Here is a 23,691-nt window from a genome sequence, read left to right on the forward strand (position 1 = left end):
ATATAGATTATTCTATTATGTGTCTTTATTTTCCTGATTCCTGCCATTTCACATTAATATTTATTTCACTAAGCAGAAAAAAAAGATGTAAAGAAAAAAACCCTTTGTCTATTTCTATCGTAACTTTCCTTTCTCATTTCAGGATGACTATATACCATACCCTAGCATCGAGGAGGTAAACTTTTAAGAATACTTTATTATAGTAAATAAATATTAAATGGTTGTAATAAGATAAGCACACCCTATTTCATGTATTACAGATATTTTCTAAAGCATCCTAAAATGTTTTCTAAGTTTTGAAAGATCACTCTATCTAGATAAGATAATGTTTCAGGAACTAGATTACATTATTTCTCGCACACATTACTTACATGGCACATCCTGCAGTACCAGTGATGACCATTAAAAAACACAGAAGCCAGGGTTGTAGCCTGTTCTCTGTTTCTATACACAGCTACATAAGCCATTAAACGCTATCAGGTAACATCATTATTTATTAACTTTTATACTTTAATCAAATATGAATTAATGTATATGTATAGCTAAAAACCATTTTTTTGGTATTCAATGTATTATTGCTGTATTCTTATTAGGTAGATTTACTCTCTTTGTTTGTCCTAAGAACCATTGTTACCAAGACAGAAGTGATAGGAGGTCCAGAATTTCACAGTTGTCACCAGAACACAAGGTGCGGGTGACAGGGGACACCTGTTCTGGTAACAACTGTCTAAGAAAAGAATCCCCTCACTTTGTAGAGATTTCTTCTTAGTTCCTGTTGCATCTTCAGGACAGAAAGTGAAGTGCAATCTCACCAATGGGGCACAGACAGCAACAATAAATATACAGGGGTTTAACCCTTTCCTACTCCATTAAAAAAAAAGAGGCCAGTAGCTCGTGAACCTGTGCCCAGATCATGCACACTTAATATTTATATATTTTAACAAACAGTAAAAGCACTTTAAACAAGCAATGTTTCACCTCTGTATCTACAGTTTAAACATTGTACGGTAATATTTTTTTTTAATTCTTAATGCAGGCATTGAAATCTTTGTTTTTTTTTCTATGGAGAGCAGATTTTGAGAGGCTGGACCAGTGCTCTAATGTAAACACACAGCAGGTGTTTACTGTTGAACGCAGTCAGAAACTGACTGAAGCAAAATTTTAGAGTCGTCATTGTGACCTTTTAGGATACCTGACGATGTACAACTTCACATTAAATGCACTGAAAGGAGTCAGGGGTGGCTTGTTTTCAAGATCTTTTGCTGCTTGTTAAAAACATGCAAGTTGTTTAATGTCCGTTGTCTGGACATAGGTGCACTTTATTGGTCCCACAACAGTTGTTTAGCAGTTGATAACACCACTGGATTATTAGAATACACTAGGATCCCAGTGGGGAGATGTTTGTTTTACTATTGAATGGTATATCTACTATGTTTTTGGATTATTTTTTATTTTTAAGCTCACGAATAAAAAGGTTGGAATGTTTTGATGTAACAAATATGTATTTATAGTCTATATCAAAGTGTTTCATATGCTGATTTTTTTGTCTTCTCTCTCTAGACAGTCCTCATAGCTAGCTTTACTCCAATACTTGACAGTACAGCCAGATGTATGGGTTGTTTAGCAGTAAATTGACTAATATGTGACGCTCCATTATTCTTTATAATTCTCTATTACTTGTGCCTTACAGATTTTGGAAAAGGATGTCACATACCCTTTAATTATTCTGCCTCAGTTTGGTGGTTATTGGATAGAAGATCCAGAAAATATAAGCACTCCAACATCATCTGACAGCAGTATTTGCGATGAGGAGGAAGAGCCCATGAGTCCCAGCACATATGGATATAAACTTGAATACAAGGGTTCTGCTCGGGCCTACAGAAAACATTTCTTGGGGAAGGTTTGTTGACTTATTCATGTATATTAGTGAAAATGTCTAAATGCAGAAAATAAGATTTAACAGTTGAATATGCCTATAACTCCATAAGCTTTTTACAATGCGCCCTCTCTACTTGGAAACCTTCAAATGCAGAGGATCTTATTAAGCGATCATGGATAGATAAGCTTCTGTCACCAAGAAGAGTGCAACATGCTCTAATTGACATTCTGAAAATTAGGGTAGTTGTAGGAGTAATACTTGCAGTGTAGTCCCATTTAAAGCCAAAGAATACTGGAGGCCTCCAGAAACTTTGATGCACAAACCCGAGGTATGTGCACTGCCAGGGGTATTTCTGATGGTTTCAGGAGTTACTTCTGTTTAAGTGACACTAAACTCAGCAGTTAAATCTTAAAAATCCAATTAATTAACTTAACTATTAACAAAAATGTATCTTATTTGTGTATCACACAAATCATCTCTAAATCTGTGCTTACACTGCCCTTCCTTCTGGGGAGTGGCTACTTTTGTTCCCCATGGTCCCTGTGTGTGATGTAAAGTAGCCACCCCTCCAAGCTTGCTCTGTGATGGACTACAATCACAGTACAAATTAGTTAACTAAACGTTGGATTGCAGTTCATCATAGGGGCTAGTTTGGAGCGGTGGATACTTTACAAGGTTATAAAGTTATAAATACTTAGTTTGGGGTATATATATTTTCTTTCAGGGTAATTATTTCCCATGAATTTGTCTGTTTTTGCATGTTCCATCTTCTTTGGACCTAAATATAAATTAATTTTCCCTTTAAAATTATCCTGCCACCTTAGGGTCATTTGTAAACAAAGCCAACCCTGAAATAAGAAGAGCATGTATACTTTCCTTTCTGGCAGTCTTCAAACTCCCCTGCTTTGCTGCAGATATTCAGAACATTTTCAAGGTCTAATAGATCAGTATGCCTTGGGTAGGTAATCATTACCTTGAAGACTTAGGGTTTGTTTACACCAAGTGCATTGAGGTGCATTGATCAACACAGGCTCAACGCAAGGGCACATAGAAAATAGTTGATTTCAAGCAGCCCTGTTCATACAATAAAGCTGTGCCAAGGCACAATGTGTAAAAATGCAGCATGTCTTCAATTTTGCACAGTTCAACACACTGCACCTCATGTCAATGAACTGCAGTGCAAGCAAAAAATGGATTGAAGTGTAATTTTGTCAAACTTTAATGAAGTAAAAAACAAAAAAGGAAAATTAAACAGTATAATGCATGGTGACAATGCATCATACCATACCAAACCTACACAAGACACTCTTGAGCATAACACATGCGGGCTGGTGTAAACAAACCCTTGGCAGGCCTCATTCTCACTGGGCGATTTGGTATTCCTGCCGTATATACAGTTTGGAATAGATCACTGCCCCTGGATGCAGCAGGATAGATGTATCTAGAGAGAGTAATCTATTATAAACCACATGTAATCATATCGCATAAGATTTCCTGCAGAATGGCTCTCACCTATTTCTTTACCTATGAGTGTGCTAATGGCTTTTAGAGCTGGGTTTTCTCATGCAGCTGCTTAAACATCCAGCATAAAGTATACCATACATTATAATTACCATTGGATTTACATTTTTTAAAAGGAAGAACTTGCAGCACATGGTCTTCATACCACCTATATCTATCTACTGTATATTATATGTATATATTCGAGGAGTGACGGGAAATTTCCAAAAGGAAAAGCACAGATTCAGATTCTCTCCCACTGTAACCAAAAATAATAAATAAAACAATTCTGTGCCATTGAAATTGAACCCAGGCCATTGGTACTTCTACCCTACTACATTGTGTAAAGTCTAAGGGCAAAATATACTCTTGCTGTTAACCCTTTTTAGATGATAGGAATATTTAAGGCTGTGAAGAATTCAGAAAAATATACTAAAGAATGTGTTTGCCAAGGTTTTCGCTGGTATTCAAAAACGAACATGCAGTCAATAGTGGAAACAATCTTAAAAATGAAATATTCAAAAACATCTTAAACTAAAAGTATACAGTTAAACTTTAATGGATACTTAAACAGTATATTTAAAGAATAAGTCCGATCAAGGTTACATTTCCCTTCTCAGCTGGGGTCAGCACCATGGGGTTCATACTCGTGAAGTAGTGATCAACATCTGTAGATGTGTGTCACTGCTCTGACCCTATACTGCAGCTAAAAAGACTTCAAAGAAGCTATAACTGTTTCCATTAATTTCTAAGGATCAACAGAGGTGTCATGTAGGTATGGACATCGGAGTGCACAGAATAGCTGTACACTCTTTAACTGGCAAGCTCTGTGTGTGCATTATCTTACCTTGTGTCTGAATTGTCTGAATGCTACTTCTGCTCAACCATAGAGATGACTGGAGAATGGTAAAGCTGCTTTGATATCCATTGATATAGGTCACTTAAGGACACAGATTGTTGTCTTTTGTTAATGGATCTTTTGTTATTAATTTATTTATTTGGTATATCTATACATGTGAAACAGCTGGAGCTCTCTCATAAGACCGTTAATTAGGAATGTTGAATTAGCTCAGAGTAAAGCAAACTTTGGGTAGATTTGACACATTTCTTTATAATGTGTGTCCAAATCAAGAGGCACCCTGGGTGCTCAGAAATGGTCAAACATACTTACAGACAGTATGGTCACTTTTATCAAAGTGACAGGTTCACTTTAATTAGAAACACTTTAATCAGCCACCCTCTGTGTCTTCTTTTCTCAGGACCATTTAAACTTTTATTGCACTGGAAGCAGCCTAGGAAACTTGATCCTTTCTATTAAATGTGAAGAAGCCGACAACATAGAATATTTAAGAATTATACTCAGGTATGTAATTTACAGTGGACTCATTTTTGTTTGTTTACACTAAAATATATAAACATTAAATGGTTACAATGACATGAAAAAGCCTTTAAAATGGCTGAGGGTAACCTGTAGTGACCATTTTAAAATCATTCTTGTTATCACTTTAAATTGGCTCATATTTGATTGGTTACTGTGGATTACCCACATTGGCCTTTTTATAAGAATAGGCGGTCTGAGGTTGATACTTAGAGTCATGTTCACCCCTGGTGTGCACACTCAGATATAGGGAGAAAATTCTACAGGCTGGCAGGTGAGTTTTTTTCATCCTTGCAGCTTAGAATGGATGGGGGATCTTGTTTGTGTAGCTGTTCACTGGTTTATAAGTCACCCCCAGTGTACATTCTGCTTTAGGCACTACACATGTGTGAATTTCTGGCAGGTCAACAAAACGTTTTAGCGCTTGCAAGGTCTTTCAAGGAATAAGACATAGGGAATATACAATAAGGGCAAATGATTATTGTATATACTATCCTGTTATAATATCAGCATTGTAATAGGAATACATACTAAAGTTGTTTTTAATAATGCAATCAAAGCTTACTTGAAAAAAAACCCCTTTTATGCTTTTATGTAGTGAATGCTGCCTTCCGTCTGCCCATCACTTTAATCATCTTCCTGGATTCCCAGTGTGCTTTGCGTCTATTTTCCTGCTGCTTGATGTAATGCAGTCTTGATTTCTCAAGACTGCATATCCCATCATGCATTGCTTCCAGCAAGAAATAATAATGTTGCATTGTTCAGATGTTGAGTTGTGTTTTAGAAAGCAGGCTCTGTATGACACAAAGAAGTGCATATTCACTGAGTAAAATTGTCAGTACATTGAGGAAGTACCTGCTACGAGCATCTCCAAAAAGTACGTTTACAAACTTCTAAATCGATATGGTTATTAGGAGTGAAATAGAGTTTATGGTTATTTAATATAGACATACATATTTATATTTTGTTTTCGACCTTTTTCGAAATTAGCCCCTACAGTGTTCAGATTCAGCAATATACACACAAAAATCTGTTCATTTTATTAATTTTCAAACATTTTTGTTTTAAGATTGCTATAAATAATTTAATTTTAGCACATTTGCCTGTCATCATCTAATTGTTTTCAAACTAGCAGTAAAATCTCTCTGCATATGTTAGAAGCACAAATCCTGCATTCTAATCAAATACAATTTTAAAATAAACCTGTCAGTCAGTGAAGTGTTTAGTCATATTTCCGCACAGCTGGGCTCTGCAGTTCTGCAGTAGTGTGTGTCTGAAGCAGTAGCTAAGCCCGTGCATGCTCTACTGCTGTCATTTCCAATAATCCCAGTATGATGAAAACAAACCTCGCTCTACTTCTGAACTTTTTCCAGCCATCTTGCCTGGCAAACACTGCTTTGTCTGTGTCTTAATCTAATCTCTGAAGTAAGTTAGCAGAATCTCTTCTTAATCATCAGACACTTTATCAAGATCAATTGTCCAAATGTTCTGAGAGATCATAAAATAGCGAGGTTTAGGCAAAGTATGAGAATGCTTGCGTCACGTGGGTGGTGTTGTCCCAGTTTTTAGTCTTTATAACAATGGAATATATTTGATCATCTTTGAGACTTACATTTATTTTAATTCTTTGACTTCTTTCAAGGTCAAAAGCGAAAACTCTACATGAACGAATTCCACTGTCTGGATTTAGTAAACTTCCCAGCATCCCTCAGATAGCAAAGGTAGGTTTAAATTTTCTTCCAGTCCTTATAGAGTGCCATGATTGTTGTTTAGCTCCTTATTGCTATGTTAAAGGACAGTGGCTTAGTGCTTAGTATTATTGCCTTGCTGCACTGGGGGTCCCTGTTTCGAATCTCCGTCAGGACACTATCTACAAGGACTTTGCATGTTCTCACTGTGCTTGTGTAGGTTTCCTCCCACACACCAAAGTCATGCTGGTAGGCTAATTGGCTCCCGTCTAAATTGGCCCTGTATGTATGTGAGAAAGGGACCTTAGATTGTAAGCTCCTCGAGGGCAGGGACTGATGTGAATGTGCAACTATGTAAATGCTGCATAAAATTGTTGGCACTAGGGATGCACAGATACTTTTCGAGTACCAGTGCAGATACTTGGCATTTTCATGAGAACTACCAGGGTTGCAGCAGTTGCAGCTGGGACCTGGCTCTGGCGCTCCACCACCGTCCTGAAATCATTAGTCTGTATTGTTTTAGAAAAACTGTCACATGACAATAAACAAAAATGTATCAGTACTCGTACTTGTAAGTACTCTACAAGTACCAGTACTCGTACTCGCAAAACTGGTATCTGTGCATCCCTCTATTTATATTTATAAAAACAAAATCTTACATTAAAACAGAGATGTACAAATCCCGAGAGCTCCGTGTGCTTCTTACAAATGACAGCTGCCTAATAACTTTTGAATTTTTCTCTAGTCTAGACTTGGAGCTCAAAAGTATCGGTACATGTACTCGTACTTGTACCGAGTACTGTACTTGGTATCTGTGCAACCCTAGTTGGCACTATATAAATACCTGTAATAAATAATAACAAGTGTGTTTTAGTTTAAAATCTATGTCAAGCCAAAAACTTTGCTTTCCATTTTGGATAGATATCTGGGGCTTTATTAGAGAGAGCCCCAGACAGGCTGCAGGGAGCACTGTTGGAACCAGCTGGCTCCTAGACTGGTCCCTTTAGGCTTGCTCCCCCTTCATTCCAGTCATGGCGTGTCCTTCGGCATCCTCACGTCCTATACACTGTATAGAGCGTAATGCCTCACAAGACCTTAGACCGCTGGAGTAGAGGGAGAGCGAGGCTGAAGGGACCGGTCTAAGACCCAGCCGGGATCGTGGTTCGGGTGAGTATATCTGTTATTTTAGCTATCTAGACAAAACAAGAACTTAACCTCTTTTTTATCACTTTTTTTTAATTATTTCTTCTTATTATTATTTCTTCTTATTTTTTATTCATTTCATTATTTTTTTAATCAATTTTTTTTTTACATTTCTATTTATCTTATTTACTTTTTTATAATTTTTTATCTTCTTATTGTATTTGGCGGCGGAGGACGGAACCAAAAGAGAGAGGTAAGTTCAGGGGGGAGAGTGAGAAGGCTGCACACTGTTTATATGTGAAATCGGCGACATCGCCGATTTCACATGTAAACGAAAAATCGTCTGCCTCACTACACTACACTACATTTAGTCCTGCTTGTACAAAGCAGGACTGAATTTAGAGAGGGCAACTTCCCCACAAGGACACCCCTGCCGCCCCTCTGCGCCCCGCTGCCCCGAGGCCGGGCCTCGGTGGCCTTGTGGGGAATCCGGGCCTGGTTTCACTGTAGATAATGCATGTCTTTTTTTTGCGTGTTTTTGCACACGTTTTAGGCTAGGTTCACACCTAGGCGCCTCCTGACCGCAGTTATGCAGAAAACCGTGCAGATTGCTGGGCAGTCACGGAGTTGCTCACCACAGCCGATGTTCTAATGGCACCCCAGGGCACCAGGTGGATCCAGCGGGTTCCTGGCGCGATTCCGCCCGTGCAATTGAACACAATTGCCCCTGGAAAAGCAGTGTGTCGCAAAAGATAGGTACTTATACCTTTTTTAGCGATTGCCGCATGGATGTAACTCCTTTGAAATCAATGGGACCGCGTGGCAACCGCGGTGTGCACTAGCACAAGATCGCACAGTCCCAGGACAAAAATAGTTGTGCCGTATGTTTCCAAACATATTCTATTGAGTCTTCAAATCACGCTGACCTGCCCCAAAAAAGCCCATGTACTTTTTTCAGCGACAGGCATTTTTCTACGCGCGACGCTACGCTCAGGTGCGAACAGGGGCTATAGAAATAAATGGTATTTCTTGTCTGGTGCGTTTCAGTGCGGACAAATACGCATGACAAAACTCCTAGGTGTGAATGGGGCCTAATATATAAAAACGAAACAAAAGAGACCAGCATGCAGAATACACAAAAATCTCAATTCTATCTTCACAAATCACCAAAATTATAGAAAAAAAAAAAGACAAGAGCAATAAAATGAAAATTAAATGTGCAACTAAACCAAATGACAGGATGCCAGGCGAATGTACAAACACAATACAAAGAATTTACAATACTAACCAGACAGTGAACACAGGTAAATTAATGGAATATCTGAACAAGCTGTATCCATGTCACGGCGATAACTGGAGTAATATTTCCAGAGCAGTATATGGTGACACAAGCAGTAGCAACAATCTCTCCTCCCCCATTCATCATAGCAGTATTCTTTTTTTTTTTTTTTTGGTTTGTTTCAAAGTATTTTGTTTTGATTTAGAAAGAGCATAACGCAATGTATAACATCAAGAAACCTGAAATAAACATAATGAAATAGACATCAATACCCCCCCCCCTTTATCATAGCAGTTTTCTTTTTTTTTTTTTTTTTGGTTTGTTTCAAAGTATTTTGTTTTGATTTAGAAAGAGCATAACGCAATGTATAACATCAAGAAACCTGAAATAAACATAATGAAATAGACATCAATAATGGAAAGGGTAAGCAAGTTAGGGCCGCAAACCATGGAGCAGGGAATAGCAAAAAGTTATTAACAGGCTACTTCAATAAATTCCACAAAAATAAGCGCAAATTACAATGCGGAAGTAGTGGAAATTGACAATAGAAAGTGCATTCCAAGCAGCATGTAACGATCAGTGAAACAAAGTTTCTAAATGAAGCCAGGCTAGGCGACTCAACAAGGTTAGATAGGTGACATGGGTGCAACCTAATCAGACGTAGGGGAAGGGAAACTGCCTAAATGATCATTGGGCAATATAAAGTAATAGGGAAAAATAATAGAATATGGCTGGAGATAAGGAGTAGAGTCGTTATACATCAAAATGTGGGAGTAGGAGAAAAAAGCCACAAGATAAAACAAAAAAAACCCCAGAAAGTACTGGAAAGGAAGAGGAGAGTTAGAGGGAAGGGGGGCCGAGTGGGTATCCCCAAGACTTCCTGGGTATGCTCCAAGGTTTAAATGAAAAGTATAACAGTATTCTTTAATTTGTTTCAATCGTTTGTCAAAGGTAAACAAATAATTATTGTATTGTTATTTTTTTTTTTTATTATTTCAGGCCTTATGTGATGATGCCACTGGGCTTAAATTCAACCCAGTTCTTTATCCAAAGGTAAAAAAACAATTCAAATAAAAACACTTTTGTTTTGCTTTTTTTATACTAGATTGCATCTATTTTACAGCTTATGATGATTTAGTTTAAAATAAAATAAATAAAATATTAATTCCGTATCAATCTTGACTGAAGTGAGCAGAAAAAAAACAATGCAATGTATTTTCTCTACTTTATGCTTTATTTATATTTTCAGGCATCGCATTTGATTGTTGCATATGATGAACATGAAATCAACAATACCTTCAAGTTTGGTGTTATATATCAAAAACTTAGGCAAGTAAGTACAATGTTACCAAGTTTGCAATCCACTTTGCATTTGATTTTGTTAGTAAACATATTACAAAATTGTGCAAAAATGGTCTGGAAAGCTCTTGGTTGTCCTGCATGATAAGATGATGGAGCAAAACAAAAAAACAAAACAAAACAGCCTGAGCATTAAAAAAGTCCACAAGTGAAAGTGTGTTACTGGCAGAATTACCAGGTGAAAATAAAGGAAGAAAAGACAATGCAGACAACACAAATAAAGAATGGTAAGCTGCAATATATTATATGTTTGTTCTTGGGATTAGATAACCTTTAAGTAACTTAATTTGAAATGGTACAACGTGAAACATTGATCAAATTTAAAAACATTGCTGCATCGTACACTGGACTAATATATAATGAAAGCGGTCAGAATGTTTTGATGAGTACAGTTTCTAAAAGGCAGTAAAAAAAACCCAACAGATCAGCAATCAGCTTCTATTGTTCTGACTTCCATTTAAGGGTGGCTTGTTGCTATGAGTTGTGGTAGGGTGCACATCATCTTTGCTCTTTTGACATATAATGGTGTTGGTTCAGTTTTATTGTAGCTGTTTCTTTTACAGTTTATCCATTTTTAAACTGTTGTTTTTTTACTATATTTTTTACTGTTCTTACTATATGTAAAAACATATTGGTTTACAAATAAACATTAATCCATGGCAAATGGTTCCCAAAGCACTATGGCTTAAGCAGAGACAGCGCAGGAGTACTCCTTTTCTTTTAGACTAGCTCTCATTGGAACCTTGCTTAGGGCTGTCTGATAAGGAGTCAGAGTGAGTCTTTTTGTTTTGGTCCTGACCATAGTAAATAAAGAAAGATAACATATGTTTAAAAAAACAAACAACATAAAGTAGACATTTCCTTTAACATGCTGTTATACTGTCCAAGGTGTTTGACATTGGCTAATAGGATAATACTATCATTTTAAATGTTGTGAAATTTGAATTCTTTAATTATTTGCCATAGGGAAGAACTTTTTCACTCTTCAGTAATGGCAGTAGTGTGGTGTTGCCTTACTTTCTAAAGACCTAAAGTATCATTAGCCCTCCTCCCCCTTTCCTATTGACTGGTGATCTAAATACAGGGGGGAAATATTTAAGAAGCCTCAGGAGAGGTAAAGGAAGGACAGAGCCACTGAATGAGTGATGCAGGAATCAGATTTATTAGGATACTGCTTGGGCACAATCAAAGCAGAAAGGGCAAATCAAATCATAACCCTTGCAGTGGGGCTTGTTTTGTCTAGGGAGCTAAAATAACAAAGGTTATAAGGTTTTATAAAGGTTTTGGGTTATACTCACCCAAACTGCGATCCTGGCCAGCTCCTACACTGCTCCCTCCAACCTGTCTCCTCCTCCTCTCCAGCAAAATGGTATGTTCCTCAGCGTCCTCGAGTTCTTTACATTGTATTGGACATGATGACTGACAGGACCTTAGACCATAGCTTCCTAGATAAAACGACTGGCCCACTGCAAGAGTTAGGGTTTTATTTGCCTAGAGTTCTGCTTTAACATTTCTAGATGTCCCCTATAGTACTATATAATAGCAAATCTTCAATATTTGAGTTCCGGTTCAGTTTTCCTTAAAATAATAACACCCAATCTTACATGATCTGGGCTGGTCTGTGTACTTGCAGCTCTCTATTAATGCAAAGTGGGAATCTTAGAACTCTTTCTCTAGCACCACCTTCTGGTGAATTTCAGAATGCAGGCCACAAGTTCAATTATGACATGACTGTAAACAAATAATATAGTTAGCAAAATGCATAAGGTTTATCTGTTTTCACTTTAAATGCCCAACCATGTGCATGAAACATTTCAAAAACAGATTTTTTTTGTTTCCACATGACTGGATGAAATGAAAACAACTTCCCCATGGTAACTAAGTTAAGTGAACATTCAAATTGCACAGTTGAATATCCTTTAGTAACTCTCAGATCTTGAAACAGCATTCTGATTCCCATAAGAAGGCTGTTATAAGGTTGGGACATCTCCAGTCTGCAGAACAAAAGGTAGGGAAGGAAGCGTCACAACTGAGTTTAGCCTGTCTGAGAGGTGGGGGTCTAAGTGGAGTGGGGCCCTGATGAGTGGATGATGAACGGTGTGGTGTAGAAGGGAGATGCATAGGCAAGGGTGGATCCAGGGAATGGTGGTGTGGAAACTTCCAGTTGGTAGCGGAGAGGACGAAACGTGGGAGATAAACAAAATGGAGCGGGGAAAAATCAATCTGCTTTGACAAACAACGGACACCCCGGTCCGTACATACGTGAAGCAGCACACTGAGCATTCCATCTCCCTGCCCACACCTCCATAACATACCCCCCCTCCCCCCGAAGAGCGCTGTGCCACAGGACAATTCTCCCAATTTTGCATGTATCTACAGGTTATTGATAATGATATCATAATTATCAGTTTTGAAAGATTGTTTACACATATACCAAGCTGGAAAACAACATGTAAAAAAAACTAGATTGGAAAAGAAACAAATGGATTAGTGCAGTTTCCATTGTTCCACTAATATTTTGAATTTAGTGGTTTCCAGTATTCACCAAGTTACAATGAAATTATTTCTTTTGTCAAAACATTAGCCCAAGCCATGTGTATAATGGCAATGCTGTAATTAGAGAAAGGAATCAGAACATGAAAGGCAGAGAGGAATGAATCTACTAATTTGTCACAGAAAATTCTGGCAGGCATCTTAATTATCATCCCATATTTTGTACCTCACTGCCGTGCCAGGGCTGCATAGCTGCAAAATGTTATGGTGTTGGAATAATGTGATATACAGGACCAGCAGTAACAGAAGGGATCTGCATCCAACTTGAAATCACTATGCAATTATATTGTACTGTGTATCATTTTAACTGAATCCTATTTTCACTATGTATGGATGTATACATATATATACCTGTGGCTACTTAGCTTGGTGCAGTGTGGGTGCAGATTGCACCTCATCCATAACTAGCCTGTGTGGCATCCATGGCCATTTGTCTATTGGGTCTATTCACGAAGTAGCCAAAGGATCTAGCCGTAGCTTCGGCCGATCCTTCGGCTAGCTTCGGCCCCAGGACCCCTTCGTTTCAGTAGAACCGAAGGGCTACTGTACGGGCTATTTACAATAGCCCGTACAGCTCCCAAACTTAGCCGAGCGGCTCAGTCGAGCCGAAGGCATATGCCTCGGCTCGGCTGAGCCGCGCTTAAAGCCGAAGCCTGCTTCTGACAGCTGGGCGGAGCCAGCCGTGATCTTAGGGCTGGCTCCGGTCACTTGCAGAGAGATCAGCGTCCCTGGTTACCAGCTAACCAGGGACACTGATCTCCAGACAGCAAACTCTCCCAGGCGCTCCGGGAGTCTCCCGCTCCTGGCTGCCAAGGAGAGATGAGAGATACACTGCTTTTCCTTTTTTTTTTCTTTATTCTGACACGGAGCAGTGTTGGTCAATAGAAAACTATTGGGCAGAGCTAGCTGTCATTGCTAGCTCCGCACAATCATTTTCTATTTATTTATTTTTTACTTTTTAAAATATTTTTCTGTTCTGCTCGGTCCCTCTGAGGGACCGAGCAGAACAGCCGAGCCGAATGCCGCTCAGTGGCATTCGGCTATTTACTCACTGCTGTTCGGCATCTATAAGAATAGACACTAATGGCTCTATGGCCAGCATCCTGGTGGTACACTGACCAGTTTTGGCTGGCATCCTGCCCAGATCACTGATGTCACTGGTTGCCAGGAGCTGGGTGGGACACCGGCCAGAACATTCCAGGTTGGTCATTACACATCTCCCTACCCAGCTCTTGGCAACCTGTGACGCTCTGGCCCAAAAGGGGGCTGAAGGCTCTGCATGCTGCCCTCCCATGTCACCCAAAGGGTAACATTTCCCTAGCATCAGTCTTGGTGCTGTCTCTACCCACCTTAGATTCTCACTCAAGCTACATCAGTGTAGTCCTGCTCTTCCTGTGTGGGAATTAAAATGTAGAAATCTTGTCTATGAGTTACCTGAGAAATTGATGAATCTGTTATATGTTCTAAATATCTAATATCTATCAAAAAATTAAACATTGGTTTCATGGTCAGATTTGAGTGGACTGTCACTAAATGTGCTGTGAACTTAAAATCAAAGGAAGAAGGATCAAAGTAGATTCCAGGAGTCAGTCAGGTAAATCTAGCCAACATGCAATTTTAGAGAGAAAGGGAACATGTACATCCATGTGCAGTAGTAAAAAATACGACTCCTGGCTTTGTTCATCTATGCTTGTAACTTCATATCTTACACAGGAGAGTAATGATTCTGTTACTACAGATATTTGATTTTCTGCTTTTTACTGCTTTGCGTACTGCAAAGCAGTAAATTTTTGGGAAATCATCACTTTTGTTAATTGGCCACAAGGATAATGAAAGCATACAGTGGAATAATAGGAAACCAGCAAGACATAAAACAAGATATATCCACATTAACTACTTACCCAATGTCCATTGTAAGTATGTCCATTTCACACTCATGGCTGCCTTCTTTGCCCCAGTTGATCAAATGCATAGTCATATAGAAATGTTCAGCACCTATCCCCAACATTTGAATCATGTGAGGAAAAACAGAAGAAGGCATGCAATGATCATATGTCATGATGTGGTTACACATGTGGCTGATTTGTAGTGGGAGAGCTGGTTTTACACCTGATAAGACTATTTTAGATCTAACCTGTGGCATTTCTAAACATGTTTGTTTATCAGATTTGTTAACTGACGCCATCACAATTTTCCTAATTTGCAGACATTAGAAGAAGAATTATTCGGCAACAGTGAGGAAAGTGCAGCTTTTCAAGAGTTCTTGACGTTATTGGGAGATACTGTATTACTGCAGGACTTCAAAGGGTGAGTTATGAGGATGCAGTGACTAAGATAAGTGGCAGTGTGGGAAGAATCTCTCTGGATATTTAAATCAATAGTACAGATTTTGTTAATGCCTTTTTGCCATCACGATGATTGCTTTGTTTTCTTTTTGTAAAGTGAGATTAAATGGGTTGGAAATCAATATTTTGTACATTGAAAAGTTTTGCTGATTATGTTTTTTTTCTCAAGGATTTCTGTAGATAGATTTGATTGCCCATTCTCTGTGCTCCTTTTGTCCTTCTGTAGAAGGAAAAGTTGCAGTGTATGCAGCAATCACAAACTTTTACATTACCAGCTATTGTCATGTTCTAAGCTTTTCCCTTGTTTGCTTCAATTCGTGTGATATGATCTATTGTGTATTATATTTACACCCATCACAAACAGCAAAAATGTGGCCTTTGAAACAGTCTTAGTAGCATTACCAGATGTCATATGAATTGAAACTCTTACTGGACAGTAGAAAGATAGAAACCAATATTTAAGGAAGTGCAAAACTCTTAAGATACTGTATTATAAGAATCTAGGTGTGTGCGCGCGTGTGTGTGTGTGTGTGTGTGTGTGTGTGCGTGTGTGTGTATATATATATGTGTGTGTATATATATATACACATATATAGATCTATAAATATTTATAGGTGTAGTAACTCACATCAACCAGGATGCATAGTTCACTGGCTGGGCTTCTTTTTTTAATAAACAATAGGATTCCCTGCAGTGGGTTACTGCACTTTGTTTGTTACCTTTGCTCATTGCACTATGCTACAAATAAAATTCAAACTCTAGTCGCCATTTTTAAGAAAATCAATTAAACTTATATAACTTTTAGTGACGGAGTCCACATATGCTTTAAGGTGTAAACTGAAAACCCACTAAAGTGGTTAGATAAACCAATATTTAAGTTTCTCATGATTAAATCAATATGTTTAATGACACATAACCTTCCTTTATAGGTTTCGAGGAGGGTTGGATGTGGCACATGGGCAGACAGGGACAGAGTCCATATACACTGTGTTCAGAGAAAAGGAGATCATGTTCCATGTATCCACAAAGTTACCATTTACAGAAGGAGATACTCAACAGGTAAGATTTTGCATTCTCAAGGGGCATGCATGTACGGTGTGTGCGTGTGTTAATAAAGACACACAGGGCTTGGGTGCAGTCTGTGGGGCAATACAAACCAATATGGCAGGAGTCACTCACAAGACTTGGCAGGAACATCATAAACAAGTACTTCAGTGAACCTGAGGAATGCAGGCTTCTCTCCGGCAAAACTTTCTTTACATTAAACTGGGGCATTTGTTCCTGTTTCATCTTGTGGTTCATATACATAGCTGAATACGCTATATACATCTAAAGGCATCCTATAGTTCTTGGAGGCTCCTGCTGCATCCATTGTTGGGATGTCTTTTTCTTTCTAATGAATTTTTAAATCAATGTAAATTAAGAATGCATCAAGAAGAGTGGGAATCCTTGGTGGGGCAAAGCTCAGCAGAGAAGTCAGAGAAAGAGATCTGGCCTCTGCAGTCCACCAGGGATAAGAGAAGCCATTAGGATAAGCAGCAAAGTTCACCAATAACTAATTATTATAATAAATGTTACTATATTAATATATTATAATATATCTTACCCTATCAGATTGTGCGTACATGTTATAGAACAGGGCAGAGCCAAGGTGCATGGACTTCTCACTTCCTGAAAATATTGTACCTGTAGATACCACAGTTTGGAGGGAAGTGAGGAGGGTACTTGTTCCTTAATATGAAGTCCACAGAGGAAAACATCACACCTCTTTATGTGTTAAAACAAGATCCATCGTTGTGGATGTTTGCACTTTGCAGATGATCGGCTAGTCATTACTAGAATGAAACCAATTTTTCCAAATTTCAGCTAAAGAGCACCTGTCATGCTGTCATTTATAAGCAACATGCAATGTACAAAATGCAGTGCTACATAAACATGATTGTAAATTATTTTCCCCACCTTTTATTTTAGTAAATGGATTAGTTGTAATGGTTTACTACTCATCATGTCTTCATGTAACAGTTTGTTGTTATTTTGTAGCAAGGCTCTAGTCTTGAATGGTTTATCTCAGCCCACACAATGGCTGCTTCAAGTTGATGAGCATGTGGCACAAATTCTTTCACAATAATTTGTTTTGTTAATGTGTTTTAGTTTAATGGGAGTTACTGGTTTGTTTGCAAAAGGCAGTTTGGTTTCTAGTGTTATATTTTTTTAAATGTCTGGTTAGCAATAAAACCCCATATGTCAGACTCACCAACATAAATTGAAGAAATGATAATAGCCATGCTGTTGGAGAGTTTAGGGAAATAGTCTGCTTATTTATTACATGGACAATAAATAAAATGTGTACTTATTGATTGAGATTATTTGAGGAGGAGATCCTAATAGCTTTCATTGTTCACAGCCTTGCCCACCTGTCACAGCCTGGGTGATCCAGCAATAAAGGAAGCAGAAGCTGGATTACCTGTTTATTTTCTTTATATTAACCACTTGAAGACCGCGGTGTTTACACCCCCTTCCTGGTCAGGCCATTTGTCAGTATTTAGCGCTGCAGTACGTTGACTGGCATTTATTCCGTCATGCAATGCTGTACTGAAATGCCTTTAATATCATTTTTTGGGGACAGATAGAGCTTTCTTTTAGTGGTATTTAATCACCACTGGGGTTTTTATTTTTTACTATATTAAGGAAAAATTACTAACAAGTTTGAAAAAAACAAGGTTTTTTTTACATTATGTTAGGAAACATTTATTATTACCCAATTTTTTTCTAAAATATAAAAGTCGGGGTCACGTCTGGTAAATAGATACCAAACATGTCAAGCTTTAAAATTGCAGAAAACTACTATACCCAAAATTGGCCATATTCAACGCTTTAAAAGCTTTTACCTCTCATCAGTTTTGTGTTATAAGTGATTGATGGGCCTAGAATTATTGCTCTCCCTGCAACATTCATGGCGATATGTAACATGTGCGGCGTAATCGTTGTTTTCGCACGTATGCGCACCCGATGCATGTTTGCGCGTGTATGTATGGGTGGGGACTTTAAAAAGAAGTTTTATTCTTTTTTATGTGTGACTTTAAATTTTGTTTTTTGGAAACTTTAATTTTTTTCCCCTATTTTTGGTTTCACTTAACTTTATTGCTATCACATAGGGGGCTAATTAAAACCCCCCTATGTGATAGCAAAGAGATGTGACAGGTCCTCTTTATGGAGACATCAGGGGTCTCCAAGACCCCTAATGTCACCTAGGACCCCCCGAAGAAGCTGATGATGCAGAGATCTGCTTTGTCAGCTTATCTCCAGCGTCTGAAGCTGGATAGTGACACAAGAATGTGGAAGTGATGTAATATACAACACTTCCGCATTCTGACAGCGGAGAGGGGACCGGAGGGAGTTTGTGTAACGATCTCTCTCTAATCCCCTGTCACAGAGGCACTATGCTGGTCCCGGGCTCGCACCGGGCACAGCGGAGCCCGGGACCAGCGTGACAGCAGGAGGGGGGGAGAGCGGAGGGGGGGAGAGCAGAGGGGGGGACAACACAGAACGGCACCCCATACAATCGATACACCGGCTCTATAGCTGGCGGATCGCTTGTATGTTAACAGGCATCGCTCCGATCTAGAGAGCTCCCGGCCGGCTGTTCTTTAACGGCTGGCCGGGAGGTGGTTAAAGAAAATGCAGTAGCAAGAAAACCTTAATTGTCTTCTGAACAGCTGTGGCATGGGGTAGTGTCTGTAGTTTGGTAGGCTATGTGACAATTGTACTCTCAGCATCACCCTGTGCAAAGATGTTCTAGCTTGTGGGACACCATCCTAAGCATCAACAGTGAGAGTGATCGGGTCAGTGACTCCACAGTTAACCTTTTTTTTCACAGAATTAGCTTTCTTCAAGGGCAAGATATTTTTTTCTGATTTAGAACAATAAATAGATAAAGGTTCATTATTTTTAAATATTGTTTTTAATAGAAAGAAAAAACAGTACAAGGAAAATATTTACAGAAAAAAATATTACAAAATACAGACAATATCATCAGGGATTAAATGTGAATAAAGTACTTAACAAAGTTGTCCTGATCTTTGTACTTGCAGAGTCTAATTCAGCATAAGTCAAATGCTAACAGAGTCATTGGCTTTCAGAGATGACTCAGCATTCATGCATAGTTTTGATGCAAAATGGAGATCTTCAAGCTGTGATCCCTGAAGGGAGGTTTTACAGAAATGACATGACTAATACAAAGGTCTGAGGGGGATGTCAAAATGTTTTATGATAGTTCAGCAGACCCTTGCTTAAATACAGTTCTCTGAACTTTATTAATATTTTCCCAGGATCAGGCTTTATAGTCCAAGAAGCAACATAGTATTGCATAGCATGAAATGCCAGGTTTGATATAAGCATGATGCAGGTTTTTGAGATCTGCAGTTAGCAAACATCAGCCAGAAATGCAGATTCACTTAAGTGCCTGCTGATCTATTTACAACAGACTATATGATAGTTTCTGTTATTCCAGCCCCCACTAAGTGATGTTATGATAGCCATTAAGAGGTTTGTCAGCTAAGCAAGATTTATGATCTTGCTAGAATTTTGTTTATTCAACTTGCTGAAGCTAGTTGATGTAGTGGGGAGGGTGGGTGGTGTTATATTTGTTTCTCACACACAAGATTTTTTAAATCTAATAGTCTTTTGCTGTCTTGTGCATTCTGGAGATAAGAGCCCACCTTTTTGTTATTCAGTTTGGGGTTCATCAGACCTCTTTATCGTCACAGGGTAGTCTTACCACTGGAGTTTGGCAGTGGTATAAGAATCCAATGGGTAATTTAGTTAAGTGAATGCATACTTAAACCAAATTGAAGTCTCACACTATTTTATATCTTAATAGCCCTGTACCCCCACATTATTATGTCATAATTTGGGACTGCGATTTTTGCATGAAAATGCCTTGAAAGACCTGTTTCTGTTTGTAAAAAATGCTTCTTGCTGCTCTCCCACGCCACTGCTCTGTGTTGGTAGAGGTGAGCAACTGCAATGCCCCTAGTCACAAACAGCCTGAAGGTGCCCACACACAAGTATCTGCCGATTTTTGTCTGCAATCTCATTTTCGTCCACAAATCTGTCAGTTGATGGGAAGTGTACAACCGCAATTACTGTACAACTGGCAGATTTTCGTCTTTCAAGCGGGCTAGAAAATTTTCTGCTAGTTGGACAAAAATCGACGGGTTAGTGGCGTTTGTATACAACAAAAATCTCAAGATGAAAACTGCACATGCTCAAACGAAAATCTGTTCTTTCAATCAACAAAAATCAGGCAGTTATTGGTGCTGACGGACGTTAATTGCGAACTACATTGATCTGTGCATGACGGGCTGTTGTAACGTGTATGACCACCTTTACACGGACTTGTATGCCATTGTTTTGTGAGTTAGTGCTGATTAATGAGAGCACTGGGTTTAACTTTGATGCTTATTGGACTGCACGTTAGTCTGACTGCATCTCAATTCCTGTGACTTCAGTTGGGCTTCAAATCCATCACTATCCACATTTATTAAGTACTGAAATAACAGCATTGCAGCTACATTCCAAGAGAAGTCCTCTAAATGTCTTTCGGTGAAAAGGGTTGAGGTAAAAGTGGTGTTTAAATTAAACCTGTACTGATAGCTTTCTGTAGGCTGCACCTGATGACCTCCTTCTGAAAATACTAATTACCTGGCTTTTCTTGGCTTTAATCATTTCCGAGTCACTGACCCAGGACAAAAATGGAAACTATGAATTTCATACTTGTTCTGGGTCAGTTACTGAAATTATTGAATTCTGTGAACCAGGATAGAAGTCTAGCAAATAACATTCGAGAGGTTATTTATGTGTCTTTATTGCAGTGAATTTCAATTTCATTTTCCAGTTGCCTTGTACCTTCCTGTAGGGGTTCAAACTAGATGTTTATAGGAGGCAAAGTGAGGAAAGTGAGGAAAACAACCCTAAAAACATTTATCAGTGCAGTTTTAAACTTGTGGATGTTTCCCAGAAATGGGTGATATTAAGGAAGTATATGAAACATCAATGTTCTCCACTAAAAGATGTCAAGTGAACTTTTTCTTTAAAAAATGAATACATCTCCAGCTACAAAACTACTCATCCTTTAGATACATCAAAGCGAGCTTAATCTATCATGGTTTGATGTAAACTTATTAAGCTATGGAGAAAATTGCTCCATTACACCAAGCCAGATGGCAGAAACCTCCTGCAGCTATAATATACCTGTGTACTACATGGTAAGTTATTTGGCCCACTAAAAAAAAAAGCAGATGGACTATACAAATAGTTGGCCATCTCTTTTCTATGCATCAAAAGGTTATGGAGAATAAATCAACTCTCCATTATGATAATCAAAAAGCTTATAGATCCTTATTGCAGATGAGGCAGTAAACAATTTGCTTTTAGTAACAAACAACATTAATGCTTTTTCCATGTATGGGAAGAACAATAAACTGTTCTAGAACATCAGAAATAAGATTATTTAAAAACTGAAAAATTCTCAATGATAACAAATTTGTGAAGCCTCTCCAATATCAAACTATGGTGTCTTTTCCCATTTCATCAGGTACATTAATGTATCTATTTTCATGATAAGCAGTCCTAGGTGTAGCAGTCAATTAATTGGGGCTTTATCTGAAATAGGGAGAATTTTAGAACATAACCAGGACTATAGAATTTGGTTGGGCCAGACTGCTATACAACCAAGTTAATTCTGGGATTTGAACTAAGACACTGGAATTTGGAAAGAATGGAAAGCGCTGTCAATTAATCCTTATCCTGTTTTCTCCCCCACATGCTGCCCCCTTATCAGTTTGGGCTTCCCAGTCAGTGTGTTCCCCGTATACCTTTTCATCACTTACCAGCTTACCAGTGGGTACTCACCTCCCTTTTTTATGCGACATGTTGTTGTCAGCATTAAATAATGAACTGCCAGGCTAAATGGAAACTGTAATGGTTTTGATCCCACTGTTTTTGCTATATGTATACAATCTTTGCTCTACAACAAAATATTGAATACATAACAAACATATCATAGAATGTTCCGGGTTAACTACCAGTAATATTACTTTTTGCACCATCAGGGGTCCCTAGGGGGCACTATAGGGGAGGGGGTGGTCTCTGCATCACTGGTTGCCAGAAGCTGAGTGGGATGCCGGCCAGAGCATCCCAAGTTGCTAGGAACTAGGCAGGGAGATGTGTATGGCCCTGGGATGCTCTGGGCGACAGGCAGGTTGTGCAGCAGAGCGGCCAGAGCTTCATACCCACCACATATAGAAGGCACCAACAAAACATATGTAATCGTGGGTATCAAACACATAAACTCAGAAATATCTGATAAATGCTGGAGGTGTAGTATAGAGGAGGGAACATACTTGCATATTTGGTGGAGTTGCCCTAGACTACAACCATACTGGGAGTCAGTATTTGAAATATATCGCTCTATGGAGGTAACAAATATTGAAAAGGATCCTTTCGTTGCATTATTAACATTGATACCAGGCCCCATAAAAAAGATAAAAAATTACATCTTAAGACTTATGCTGGTTGCAGCTAGAATTGGCATATCACGGGCTTGGAAATCAACGGTCCACCTACACTAGAGAGCTGGCTGAATATAATGGAGGAAATAAGATATATGGAGGAATTAAGTGCAAGGGATATAGATAGGAACGCTAGATATAAAAAGATTTGGGAGAAATGGGATATATATAGACAATCAGAGGAATTTGGGAAAGCGTTAAAAGAAGTACCTGTACAAACTAGCATCCTCCCGTCACCCTAAGCTCAGTATACCGCGAGCTACAGCTCGTGGTATACTGAGACGCCGCAGCCGGAGCGGATCCCGACATCGATGTCGAGATCCGCCCAGCTGCGTGAGTGACAGCTGGCTCTGCCTATCTAGAGGCAGAGCCAGCTGTACCTGCCCCTCCCCCGTCCGTTCCGCTAGTCAGCACTGGTGGATCGGAGGGGACAATCCATCCCCTCCCCTGTCATGGCAGAGAGCCGTGACAGGATCGAGAAGTGAGCGAACACCGGCATGTGAAAAGCACTCACCTCATAGTTCTCCTTTAAGAAAAGTGGAACGGGTAATGCAATGTATGGCCAAATAGAAAAAAAACAATCCCTAGAAAGATAGATAAATTACTATGTGGATATTTATTATTGGATAATATAGCATATGACCTGTGTGATTGGAGAGATAGAAAGGAATGAAGGATGTATTCTGGAGGGAGGGGAGAAGGTGAGGAAGGGGAGAGGGAATGAGGACACAGGGTTATATTTTAGTCACGAAGGTTTGTATATTTCCTGTTTTTTGCACAGTAAGAGTGATGAACACAAGAACTAGAGGGAGGGGTAAGGTATATAAGATAACATAAAGCAAAGGGGGTATATTAGTTTTTTTAGACATCACAACATTTTACACCTGAGGAGTACACAATAATAAGAATAGAGGGTATATATTAAAGGAAATAGATGGGGAGAAATGGATTAAAGGTTTTGGTTGTTTATAATCACTAGAGGTGTTTATTTTTTTG

The 23,691-nt window shown here is 38.8% G+C and overlaps 1 protein-coding gene across 1 annotated transcript in view; it reads left to right on the plus strand.

The window, feature by feature from the left end:
• The window catches only part of RAP1GAP2 (RAP1 GTPase activating protein 2), a 269,213-nt gene that overhangs the window by 204,112 nt on the left and 41,410 nt on the right, over positions 1 to 23,691 (plus strand). Inside the window, exons 5-12 of the mRNA XM_018554104.1 lie at positions 143 to 175; positions 1,691 to 1,900; positions 4,639 to 4,742; positions 6,400 to 6,478; positions 9,867 to 9,920; positions 10,117 to 10,200; positions 14,986 to 15,086; positions 16,054 to 16,183. Coding sequence (XP_018409606.1) covers positions 143 to 175; positions 1,691 to 1,900; positions 4,639 to 4,742; positions 6,400 to 6,478; positions 9,867 to 9,920; positions 10,117 to 10,200; positions 14,986 to 15,086; positions 16,054 to 16,183 — 795 coding nt within the window. The remainder of the gene's footprint in view (positions 1 to 142; positions 176 to 1,690; positions 1,901 to 4,638; positions 4,743 to 6,399; positions 6,479 to 9,866; positions 9,921 to 10,116; positions 10,201 to 14,985; positions 15,087 to 16,053; positions 16,184 to 23,691) is intronic.

Source organism: Nanorana parkeri, unplaced genomic scaffold, assembly GCF_000935625.1.
Source record: "Nanorana parkeri isolate BGI_ZX_2015 unplaced genomic scaffold, ASM93562v1 scaffold142, whole genome shotgun sequence".
Taxonomy (NCBI): domain Eukaryota; kingdom Metazoa; phylum Chordata; class Amphibia; order Anura; family Dicroglossidae; genus Nanorana; species Nanorana parkeri.